Here is an 11,583-nt window from a genome sequence, read left to right as displayed (position 1 = left end):
GGTGAGGACCCCGGTACCGGTGGGACCCCGGTGCCGGTGGGATCCCGGTGCCGGTGGGGATCCCGGTGCCGGTGGGGATCCCGGTGAGGACCCCAGTGCCGGTGGGGATCCCAGTGCCGGTGGGGACCCGGGTGCCGGTGGGGACTCCGGTGAGGACCCCCGTACCGGTGGGGACCCCGGTACCGCTGGGGATCCCGGTCCCGCTGGGGACACCGGTGAGGACCCCGGTACCGGTGGGACCCCGGTGCCGGTGGGGACCCCGGTACCGGTGGGGATCCCAGTGAGGACCGCGGTGCCGGTGGGGATCCCGGTCCCGCTTGGGACTCCGGTGAGGACCCCCGTACCGGTGGGGATCCCGGTGAGGACCCCGGTGCCGGTGGGGACCCGGGTACCGGTGGGGATCCCAGTGAGGACCCCGGTACCGGTGGGGACCCCGGTGCCGGTGGGGACTCCGGTGAGGACCCCGGTACCGGTGAGGATCCCGGTACCGACCCCGGTGCCGACTCCGGTGCCGGTGGGGACCCCGGTGCGCGCAGGGTGGTCGGGGAAGGACGGACCCCCCCCCGTGCGCGGTGGGGCGCGGGGACCCCCGGGGCGCCCTCCCGTAGCGGGAGCTCTCTAGCACCCCGGTACCGGTACCGGGGGGGTCCCGTCCGCCGCGGAGCCACTCACCTGCCCGCGCCTCCGCCTCTTTGTTCACCTTAAAATGGCAGCCGGCAGCGGCGGCGACCGGGCGCTGCAGGAGACCGGCCCCGGCCCGGCCCCGGTTTCCGCCTCCGGGGGGGGGGGAGGGGGGGGGCGGGGAGGGGGGGGGAGGGGAGCCCCGGGGCCGCCCCCGCTCCCGCCGCCGCTTCTCAGCGCCGCAGCCCCGACGGCTCCGTGCCGGGGGCTCGGGGGGAGCTCGGTTAAATTGCACGGGGTGGAATAAGGGGGAGCCCCGGGGGGGCGGGGGGCACCCCCCGGCTGGACCCCCGGGGGTCCCTCAGGGCTTTGGGGTCGGGGCTCCGCTCTGCCCCCTCCCCGCCCCCCCTTGTTTTCCTGGAGGGTCCCATGGGTGCTGGGGTGGGACGCGTTTGCCGGCTGCCCCCAGCCGCTGTGGGTGCCCCCGGGTGCGCATTAAGACCCCCCCCCAAAACATCACCGTGTTTTATTAAAACCAGTTCTGGCCCATTCTGCACTCGCAGCCCCGGGGAGGGGGGTGCCCCCCAATTCACACGGGGTGAGGGGGGGCACAGCCAGGGCCTGGCTCCCACGCGGGGGCAGGCAGCACCCACCCAGCGCCCGGGGGCACGGAGCACCCAGAGGACCCCAAACCCAGCAGCACCCTACGGGTTTGCTCTCCGTGCCCAGGTGGGTGCCATGGCTGGGTGGGCACCGAGCGCATCCCTGCAGCGTCACCACCCCCTCCCCAGCACCCAGCCCCTGGGGTCCCCCCTGGGGTCGTCGTCCCACGGCGTGGGTGCCGGCCGGGGTGCAGGCTCAGAAGTAGACAGCGCTGTCGCGGGCGTCGCGGTCGTACTCCTGGATCCGCGCCTTGATGTGCGTCAGCTTCTTCTTCAGGTATTCGCAGCGCTGCTGCTTCTCCAGGAAGGCCGAATCCTGCCGGCCGGACCGTGCTCAGCCGAGAGGAACCCGGCACCGGGGTCCCGCGGTGCCCTGGGGACCCCCCCAAGCACTGGGGAGAGGCACCGTGGGGAGGCTGCAGGCTCGCAGCCCCCCGGCTCCCCAGCACGGGCAGCAGATCCTGAGCCCTCTTCTTCCTCACGTACTCGTGCCAGACATGGGCCACCCTGCTCCCATTCTGCCGGGCAGAAAGACACGTCCCAGAGCCCCCAAGGGCTCAGCCCTAACGAGGCAGCCGGAGCTAACGAGCCCGGGGGGCTCCGGGGCAGCCCGCCTGGCCGCAGCACCGCTCGGTGAAAACCTCGCCCAGGGCATAGCCGAGAAATGCCGCCGCTTGTTAATTTTCCGGCAGCTGCCGGGTGCCTTCGAGCACGGCTCGCACCTCTCAGCCGCAGAAGCCCGGGTGTGCACGTGTCCCCCTGGTCCCCCCAACCCAGTCCAGCCCCCCAGGCTCATCCCCCAGTCCCCGCAGAGACCAGCCAACTCATCACACCCAACACCGCTTGCAAGCCATATAGCACCTTGCCGAGGGACCCACCGTCATGCTCATGGCGTGCCGGGGCAGTCGGCCCATCGACGCCTCCAGCTCCCCGAGCCTCCGCCGCGCAGCGCGGACCTCCCCGAGCAGCTCCGTGTACTCTGCCAGCTGGTCCTGGAAGACGCCCTTGTAGCCCTCCCGCTGCCGGGGGCTCCGGATCGCTGGGTACTTTCTGCACCGCCATGATGCCGGGAGGCTCAGGGTGCGGGAGGGAGAGCCCGGGTGCTGCTCGCACCTCCAGGCAGGCAAGACCCTCTCAGCTGGGTGTCGCGGGTCCCCAGGGCCCTGTGACACCCCGTCCCGTGGTCGTTCCCGTGGGAGTCACTTACACCACGTAGTCCGGGACAGCGCGTGGCCGGGGCGGCAGCCTGGGGGGGATGGACCCGGCCCCCAGCTTCTCCCCCTTCTCCGCAGGGGGGACCCTCCCCGGGGGTCTCCCTGATGGCATCACCTCGTCCTCGAAGACGACGTGCCTGGCTCGGGCTGGCGGAGCCTTCGGGACACAAGGAGGGGCGTGAGGCTGCACTGCCACCGTACCGGGGGACACGGGGGGACCACCCAGGGCTGTCCCCGCTGCCGGTGATGGCAGGACTTCGGCCAGGACTTCATGGAGGTGAGGCAGGGGCCAAACGCCTCCAGCCCAGCCTGGGGGCTCAGCACCCCTGCGCCCGGCTCCGTACCTGGCAAGCCCCGGCTCCCCAGCGGGGCGGGTGGGCTCAGCCATCGGCTCCCTGTGGCTTCAGGGTGATGGGGGTCCCCTGGGCGCATCCGGCGGCTGCTTCGCTTCCCCGTCTCCAGGCTGAGCCCCGCTGGAGGAGAAGCCCCGAGATGCACGGGGATGGGAGCAAACCCCGTAGCAAGATGACACGGTCACGGTGTTACCAGCCCTCTTTGCGTGCCTCAGTTTCCCCCCGTGGGGCATGCTTGCAGCCTGGCCCCGAGCTGCCTTCCCTCCCCATCGCTCTCCAGGGATTTACGAGTGGCCACTGACATGGGGACCCGCCGTGAGCTCCAACCGTGCCCCGGGGATGTCACCTTCCCCTGCTGTGAGCTCCTCCTGGAGCATGTCCCAGGGCTGCCACCCCATCCTGGCCCATGGGTGAGTGGGAAAGCACCCACTGGTGCTCCCAGCACCCAGACTGGGTGGGAGCAGGGAACTGGACTCATGTCAAGCAGACCAGCCCCACTGTGTCACCCCTGGGCTCCGCGTCCCCCCCCCGTCCCCATGCCAGCCCCCGCAGGACAGCGTCTGGTCCCCGATCCGCACCGCCAGTGTTACCTGCCCGTCTCATGGCGGGACGTGTCCCCGGGGCTCACCGCGATGTCCCCAGGCCACTGCCCGCCACCGCCGCTGCCCGCAACAGGCACCAGCGGTTAAATATTAACAGCAACGCGCCGCCCCAAAGCGCAGCACGAGGCCCTGCATGGGCAGGATCAGGCCCCTGCCCCCCCCGGGCTCCCGCACAGCCTCCACCGTGCCCGGTGCCCGCCGAGGGCCGAATCCTGCCCCCACCTTCTGCAGGGCCCCGGCACCGGCCCCCGGTTTTGGCTTTGCAAAGGGTTGGGGCTGAGCAGCACCGACATCCCGGGGCTGCCTACGGGGACCCCGGGGCAGCCTCAGCTCCACCGCCCCCCGCAAACAGCCCCCATCCGCTGCTGTGAGCCCCCCCAAACCTGCCCCAGTGCCAGCAAGGGGGGGCTGCAAGCTGCCAGCCCTCTTGGTGCACCCGCCGGGGGGGTTAGAGCCCCCAAGCCAGCCCCATCCTCCCCCCACAAGGTTCCCAGGATGGGGGGAGCCCCTGCAGCGAGGGGAGCTGCAAAGATCCCCCCCAGAGCATCCCCCCTCACCCCCCCCCGGGACCCCATCCCACCCCTCCCGCCGGGCAGGGGTCCCGCTGCCACAAGCAGAGAGCAACGCGTCCAGTTCAGCCTCCTTTAATGTGCGCCTCAGCCCCCCCCGGCCCCCCCCCCGTGCCGAGGGTCCCGGCTGGGGAGCGAGACTGTTCCCCAGGGGGTCGGGGGCCCCGGGGGTCCCGGCAGAGGGTCCTCGCCCACCCCGCTGGCAGGGGGCTGGGCTGAATATTGCATCCAGGAATCTCACAGCACTTTACAATGGTCGGTACCGTTGTCCCCCCCTCCCTCCCACCTCCCCCCCCCCATTTTACAGATGGGGGAAACTGAGGCACAGAGAGGTGACGTGACTTTGCCAAGGTCACTTCGCGGCAGAGCCAGGAACAGAGCCCCCCCCCACCCCATCCTCAAGCCCTGGGGCTCAGCCCTGCTCTCACCACGGGGGTCCGCCCCCCCCCCCTGCACCCTCCAGGCCAGACCCCACGCATCCCCCCACCCTGTCCCCAACCTCTGCCCCCCCACACCGGTGTGGGGGGGCAGCCCCCAGACCCCCCCCCAACACTCAGGGCTCCTGGCTTCTCCCCCCCTCCCCTTTCCCCCCCCCCAGCTCCTACCCCCCCAGGGCTGCTCCATCCCCCCCAGGGCTGCTCCATCCCCCTGGGCGCAGCGGCTGCTGCATCCCCCCCCCCAAAAGCCCTCCTGGAGGCCGGGGCTCACCCCCTGCCTGGCTGGAGGGGGGGGCACGGGTGGGCCCCGGGGGGGGCTCCAGCCTCACGCCAGCACAGTGAACGCAGGAAATTTATACAGGGCTTTACAGAACAAAGCTACTGAAATCAGCCACACGATGGCCAGACATAAAGAGGGGTCCCGGCCCCCCCCCTCCCCGTCACCCGCTGTCCGAGGAGGTTGGGGGGGGCGGTGGAAGGGGACCTGGGGGGTCGGGTGGGGGTGCAAGGGGCCGTGGCGGAGCAGAGGCGGGGGGTCCAGCTCCCCAGGAGCTCGCGCTGCTGCTGCCCCAGGGCTTGGCTGACCAGCCCCGGCAGCGCCAGCAGGCTCAGCCCCAGCGCCTCCATCTTGCTCTCCAGGGCGCCCAGCCGCTTCTCCAGGTCCTCGTTACGCTCCTGCAGCTCCGAGACCATGTCGTACATGATGTTCTGGGTCTGACGGGAATTGGGGGACACGCCGGGGGGGGGCTGTGTCTCAGCACCGGGAGCCCCTGCAGTGGGGTCCCCCGGCTCCCGCCCCGGCATCGCTCACCTTTGCCAGGTCCACCAGCGTGTTGGCCTGGTCGTTCAGCTTCCGCTGCTCCATCTTCACGCTCCTCAACCTGCAGAGATATCGGGGAGCGGGATCGAGGTCAGCGACACCCCCACGCAGCCCCCCCAGCACCCCGGCATGCAGCCCCCCCACCCCGCAAGCGCAGCCTCTGCCCCTCCATCCTCGCCCCAGACAGCCCCGGGGGGGCTGCGGCGGTGCAGCCCCCCCCGTTTTGCAGCGACGAGCCCATGCACACGGGAGCAGACGGAGGAGAGGAGCAGCCCCGCGGGGTGACTTACTTCTGAGCTCTGCAGGGACGGGGCAGAACAGAGACAAAACACAACAGCAGGTTTAATACCACCACGAAGAGCGCAGGGAGACGACAGCAGCCGCAGCACGGCCCCCCCCTCAGTGTCCCCCCCAAGCCGGGCGCCCCTCAGTTCCCCCCCCAAAGCAGGAGGTGCCCGGGGGCTCGCAGCCCCCAGCCCTGCTCCCCGATGCGGGTGAAGCAGATACGGTCACATCAAGCCTCATCCGTCGGGTACCCCCAGGGTCACCCCAGCATCATCGGGGTCCCCACCCGCCGGGAAAGCATTCCCGCAGCGGGGACGGGGACCACCTGGCTCCCAACCCCGGGGTCCAGGCAAGGCGGGCGCAGAAGGGGAGGAAGCGCCCGGCTCTTCTTCCAGAGCCGCGACGGGGGAAAAAACCTCCTCGTAGGAAGCAGGTAAAGGTTTGGCACTTACTGATGGATGGCTTGGAGGAACTTACGCTGGTGTTTCCGAACTTTGGCATGGTCGATCTTCTTCACCAGCTTGGTGTGTTTGTAGATGAGCCACGTTTCCCTGAGTACGTTGGCAGCAGCATTTTTCACCTGGAGGCAACAGAGGGGTCGGGGATGGAGATGGGGCTGGTCCTGCGCTCGGCAATGCCGTGTCTGATGGGGCCAGGGGAGACGGACACGGCACTGTGGGGGTCTTACCCGCTTCGTTAGCTGCGTATCCATCATGAAGTTGTGCACGTGTTTCTCTGCTTTGGTGAGCTCTAGCTTTCTGGCAACGACAGCGACAACCAGAGCGGTGCAGCCGGCACCCTGCGGGCAGAGAGCCCCGCGGTGAGGGCAGCGGCAGGAGCGGGGAGGGTGCAGGAGCCCCCCCCACCCCGCCCGTCCCCACTCCCCGGCGCTCACCATGATGCCGGTGAGGAGACACACGCCCTTCCCACAGTAGGTGTGCGGCACCATGTCCCCGTAGCCGATAGAGAGGAAGGTGATGGAGATCAGCCACATCGCCCCCAAGAAGTTGCTGGTCACCTCCTGCTTGTCGTGGTACCTGCCCAGGGCCGAGAGCAGCCGCCGTCACCGCACGGTCCGGTCCCAGTCCTGCCACGTGCCCCCCCATGGCACCGCCGGCTTTGCCATGCGGTTTTTAGCCGCTTTCCCATCCGGAGGATGCAGCCAGGAGAGTCCCCAAGCTCCCAGCCGCGCTGTTGGCACGTGGGGCCCCAAAGAAGCTGGGGACACCCTGGGGACACTTTGGGGACACCAGGTATGGCCACTCTGGACACAGGTGCCGGGGAGGAGGAAAGCCCTGGGGTGGCTGCGGCCCCCAGCAGCGGGGCTGGCTCGGGGTGGGTGCTGCTGGACGAGGATAAGGTGGGTGCGGAGCAGCAGCCCCCACGCACGGATGGCAGCGACCTCCATCCTCCTGAAGCTCCCACAGAGATCTCAAAGCACAGGACACGGGTGTCACTGCCGGGTCCCCCGGGGAGGGGACACCCCGTCTCTGCAGAGCAGGGGGCCGTTGCACAGACCCGGCCGGATCAGAGCACCCCTCGCCCCCCCCCAAAGCAAGCCCAAGGCCACCGCGGGCATCTCTGGGGGGGGAGCGAGGGACACTGTGCTACTGTGCTTTGAGATTTTGTGGCCAGCACCGACGCCACAAATGCAGATGGCTGTGCCCCCCGCCCCCTCCCCGAGAGACCCCCGGACACGGCCCCCGCCGCCTGCCGGGACGAGCCCGGCTGGGGGACGCGGAGCAGCGGGGCTGGGCGCTGGGTGCGGCCAAGCCGGGCAGCAGGACGGGGGCATGCGGGGAGCCAGGAAAACCAGGTGCTGGGGGTGAGAAAAGGGAAGGGAGGAGACGGGAGCGAGCCGGGCTGGACTCAAGCGTGGGGCGAGGAATTTAGGATTGCTGCGTCCCTCCCCCCCGGTCCCCTGGGCACAGCCGCGCGGTTTGGGCTTGGAACCTCAGCCGGCACCGAGGGATGCAGCGGGGCAATGCTGGGGGGGACACGCACCCCGGGGTGGGCTGGCAGTGAGGGCTGAGCCCGTCCCCAAAGGGTCGGCAGTCTGAGGGCGTCACCCCACGGCGATGCTTCCCGGGGCAGCGGTGCTCCCTGCTCCCCCCATCCGCCGAGGAGCACCCCGGACTCCTTCAACGCACCCGAACCGTGCGCGTTAAGGAGGGGAAACACCGAGCAACGGCAACTGCCGGAGCTGAGCGAAAGCCCTTTGGAGACTCAGCCGAAGCCTCCGGTTAGAAACGGGAAGGATCCAGCAGCTCCTTCCCGGCTGCTCCGGCTCAGCTCTGCTCCTTGCTGGGGTTTCTCCCTCCGGGGCCACCCCGGGAGCCGCAGCGATTCCTGCAGCAAGCCCACCCCTCTGAGAGCACCCCGAGAGCCGGGGCAGAAGGACCCATGCTCTGCCCCCCCCGCACACTGCGACGGGACCCTCGGCTTGTGCCTGTGGCCAGGCTGGGCACCGCGGCCGCCCCGGCTGGGGGGCACAGGGGGGACGGAAAGCAGCTGCTGAGGTTCCAAGCGGAAAAGGGCTCCGGCCCCGTTCCGCATCCACGGCCTCTTTGCCCTGCCCGACCCCCCCAGCCTTGACCCCCCCACACCCGCCGGCTGCAGCTAATCCTAAATTCTGGGTAGCAGAAGCCTGGGGCGGGGGGGACGTCCCGTGCAGGACGCGCTGTCGGTCCCTGGGGTGACTCACAGTTTGTCCCTGCGAGCAGCAGAGCGGTCAGGGAGGGAAAACAAGAGCAGTTAATGCGCGTCCCGGGGGGAGCGGCCGAAAAGGGGCGAGCACGGGCAGGGCACCGGCACCGACATCCCGGCCCCGGCATCCCGGCCCCGGCATCCCGGCGGGCGCAGCTGAGGAGCACGGGCCACGTCCTGCGCGAGGGCTCGGTCCCCTCTGCGAGACCCCCAGTTCCTCCTGGCCAGACCCGCCGGCAGAGAGGGGGTCTTGCCGCATCCCAGGGGGACACGGAGGGGCTTGGGGACAGCCAAGGGGGTCCGGCCGCCCCCACCTCACCTCAGCAAGCGGTTTTGGTTTGGCAAAACCATCCTGGCCACCACCCAGGGCACGAGGGTCCCGCTGGGGAGGCTCTGCCTGGGGAGCAGGAGCCTCTCCTCTCCCCCCAGCCCCCCCAGGGTCCGCACCGTGCGTCCTCAGCTGCACCCCAGCCCCCTGCCCCCCAAGAGCCCCGTCGGGGAGTGCCCCCCGTACCTCTCGCAGACGCGGACCGTCCAGGCGGCGATGATCCAGGAGGAGATGCTGAAGACCAGGAGGACGGTGCCGGGGCAGATGGTCATGAGGGTCTTCATGACGAAGCGGGTGTTGAAGTTGATCTTGTTGAGGGCGCCGATGCTGCGGGAGGAGGCGTCGGTGAAGAGCTTGCTGTGCAGCAGCATGACGCGCCCGATCAGGTACAGCCGCAGGAACATGGGGATGGAGAGGATGATGTCCACGTCGGCGTCGGCCACCGAGGCGGCGTAGGTGAAGGCCAAGCGGGCCGTCCAGGTGAAGAGGTACTGGCCGGGGATGGGGTGGATGGCGCAGACGATCAGCTCCAGGGCGATGAAGAAGATGCGCTCATAGGTCATGGCGATGCGCCAGTCGTCGGCGCCGTTATCCACCATGAAGAGCTGAGGGGGGAGAAGGGAGGTGGGGTGGTGGGACCCCTGGGGCGGCGCGGCCGCGGCGAGCACCCACCGGTGGGTGCCCCTCACCTGGATCTCCCTGGCGTGGTACATGACGATGAGCCCCAGGAGGATGACGGTCGAGAGGCTGATAAGGCATTTCAGTGCAAACGAATACGATGACTCCTGCGAGGGGAACGCGCAGCGTCAGCCCGGCTGGGCCCCCTCCCTGGCCCCCACCCGCCCACCGCGGCCCCTACCTTGGTGTAGACCCCCCAGGACAGCTCCGTCTCCGTGACCATGACCACGATGCCGAACATCCCGAAGATGAGGGCGTAATCGCTGAGGCGCTTCCGCTTCTCGAAGAGGGCTCGCCGGTGCCCCAGCTTGTACCCAATGTTCTGGTTCCTCCGGGGTCCTCGCCCCCGCTCCTCGGCCGCATCCTGCCCCGGGGCCGCCGCCGGGCCGGGATCCGGACCCCTGGGCTGCTCCGGCCGTGAGACCACCACCTCGAGGCCGGGGGGGACGGTGGGGTCGCAGCGGCTGGGTCTCACCCTCCGGTGGGTGCAGGGTGCGGGCGGAGGCGCTCAGGGGGCCCCGGGGTCGTGCCACCCCCCCATTGTACCGGCAGCCGCTCATGGCTCTGGCGGGGAGGGGACCGGGCGATCCCGCATGGCTCAGCGGCGTGGGGGCGACCTGCGGGAGAGGGGACGGTGTCGGGCGGGGGGCAGTGGGTGGGGGGTCCCCGGGGAGCCGGGATCACCCTCCTCGTCCCGCCCGGCACCAGGCGACGCCGGCTGGGGCACGTGGTGCCCATGTGCCGGCCTCGACGGCGGTGGGGACGTGCCATGACCACGGGGGACGTGTCCTGCCCGCGGGGGACGTGTCCTGCCCGCGGGGTCGTGCCCCCCGCCCGGGGGTCGGTGCCGCCGCAGCCCCGGCCGCCCCCTCTGCAGCCCCCCCCCGGGGCGGGGGGCAGCGAGGGCAGGACGGGTCCGGCCCCATGGTGCCCCCGGCGCTGGCCCCTGCCCGCGGCCCCGGGAACGGGCTGCAGCTGCGCGTCCCCGCCGCCCCCGGACGTCCCCGCCGTGCCCGGGGCTCCCGGTGCCGGGGCGCCCGGTGGGCTCGGCGAGGCTCAACCCCACCCCCGGCCCGGCCCAGCCCCGGCCCGCTGCCCGCTACCTGCCGCCGGGCCGGGGCCGGGGCCGGGGCCGCGCCGCCGCCGCCGCCGCCGCCGCAGCCCGGCTCGGTCCCGGGGGCGCGCGGCGGTGGGACCGGAGCGCTCGGGGGCGGGGCGGGGGCGGGGCGGGGCGCCTCATTGGTGGAGACCGCCCACGCCCCCCGTGACGAGCACCACGCCACGCCCTTCGCCACGCCCCCGAGCGCTGACCCCGCCCCTCGCGCTCCCCCCCCCGCCGTGCGCTCCCTCGCGCCCCCCGCGCCCCCAGACCCCTCTGCTGCCCCTGCGCCCCCCCCGCGGCCCCCACAGCCGGCACAGCCCCGCCAAGCCCCGCTCATGCTCCCCATGCACCCCCAGACCCCCCCATGCACCCCCATTCACTCCCATGCACCCCCAGACCCCCCCAGGCACCCCCAGACCCCCCCAGGCACCCCCATTCACCCCCATGTACCCCCAGACCCCCCCATGCACCCCCATTCACCCCCATGTACCCCCAGACCCCCCCATGCACCCCCTCCCCGCCCAGCCCCCCCATCACACCCCTGTGCACCCCCCTCAGCCCCCCAATCACACCCCCAGCGCCCCCCCCCCCATGCACGCCCCCCCCCCCCGCCTCACTGCGCTGGTCCCCTGCACCCCAAACCCCATCATCCCCCATGTACCCCCCCGGCACCCCCAGTGCACCCCCTCCTTCCTCCCCACGCCCCCCCAGTGCGCTGCCTCCAGCACCCCCTGCATGCCCCCAGTACAGCCCCGCCGTCACCTCCCCAGCACCCCAACACACCCCCAGCACCCCGCCATGACCCCCCCACCCGGCACTGCAGCAGCTCCCTGCACCCACAGCCCTGCCCGCCCCGGCCCCCCCACACCCCCCTACCTGCTCAGGCTCCCCGGGGCCGGCCGGGGGGGACCTCAGGGCGTCAGGGGCTGCGGGGCCGGGGCTTGGCGCGGGGGGGGTCCGGGGGTCCGGGTGCCATGGGCTTCCCTCCACACCTGGCCGGAGAGGAGACGCGGCGTTAGCGGGGTCCCCAAACCCCCTCGGCCGCGGTGCCAGGGACCCCCAGAGCCGCCGCACCCGGCCGAGGGTCCTGGCTGGGCACCATCGCCTGGGGGGGGTCACCGTGTCCCATGTCCCGTGTGCTGTGGGCAGCAGCGGGGTCGCGGGCTGGGGGGCTGCCGGTGCTGCACCGACCCCCCCCTGGCACCC

General features: G+C 71.4%; 1 protein-coding gene across 1 annotated transcript; it reads right to left on the bottom strand.

The window, feature by feature from the left end:
* Window positions 1–4,898: 4,898 nt before the first annotated feature.
* On the bottom strand, window positions 4,899–9,835 carry KCNN1 (potassium calcium-activated channel subfamily N member 1). The gene is given in 10 exon segments (XM_059831972.1): window positions 4,899–4,925; window positions 4,927–5,172; window positions 5,270–5,339; window positions 6,016–6,143; window positions 6,252–6,362; window positions 6,459–6,600; window positions 8,784–9,202; window positions 9,287–9,382; window positions 9,457–9,720; window positions 9,722–9,835. Coding segments are annotated over 10 exon segments (1,617 nt in total).
* Between the last annotated feature and the right edge of the window lie 1,748 nt (window positions 9,836–11,583).

Source organism: Gavia stellata, chromosome 32 (genome assembly GCF_030936135.1).
Source record: "Gavia stellata isolate bGavSte3 chromosome 32, bGavSte3.hap2, whole genome shotgun sequence".
NCBI lineage: Eukaryota > Metazoa > Chordata > Aves > Gaviiformes > Gaviidae > Gavia > Gavia stellata.
This window is presented reverse-complemented; position numbering and strand designations above follow the sequence as displayed.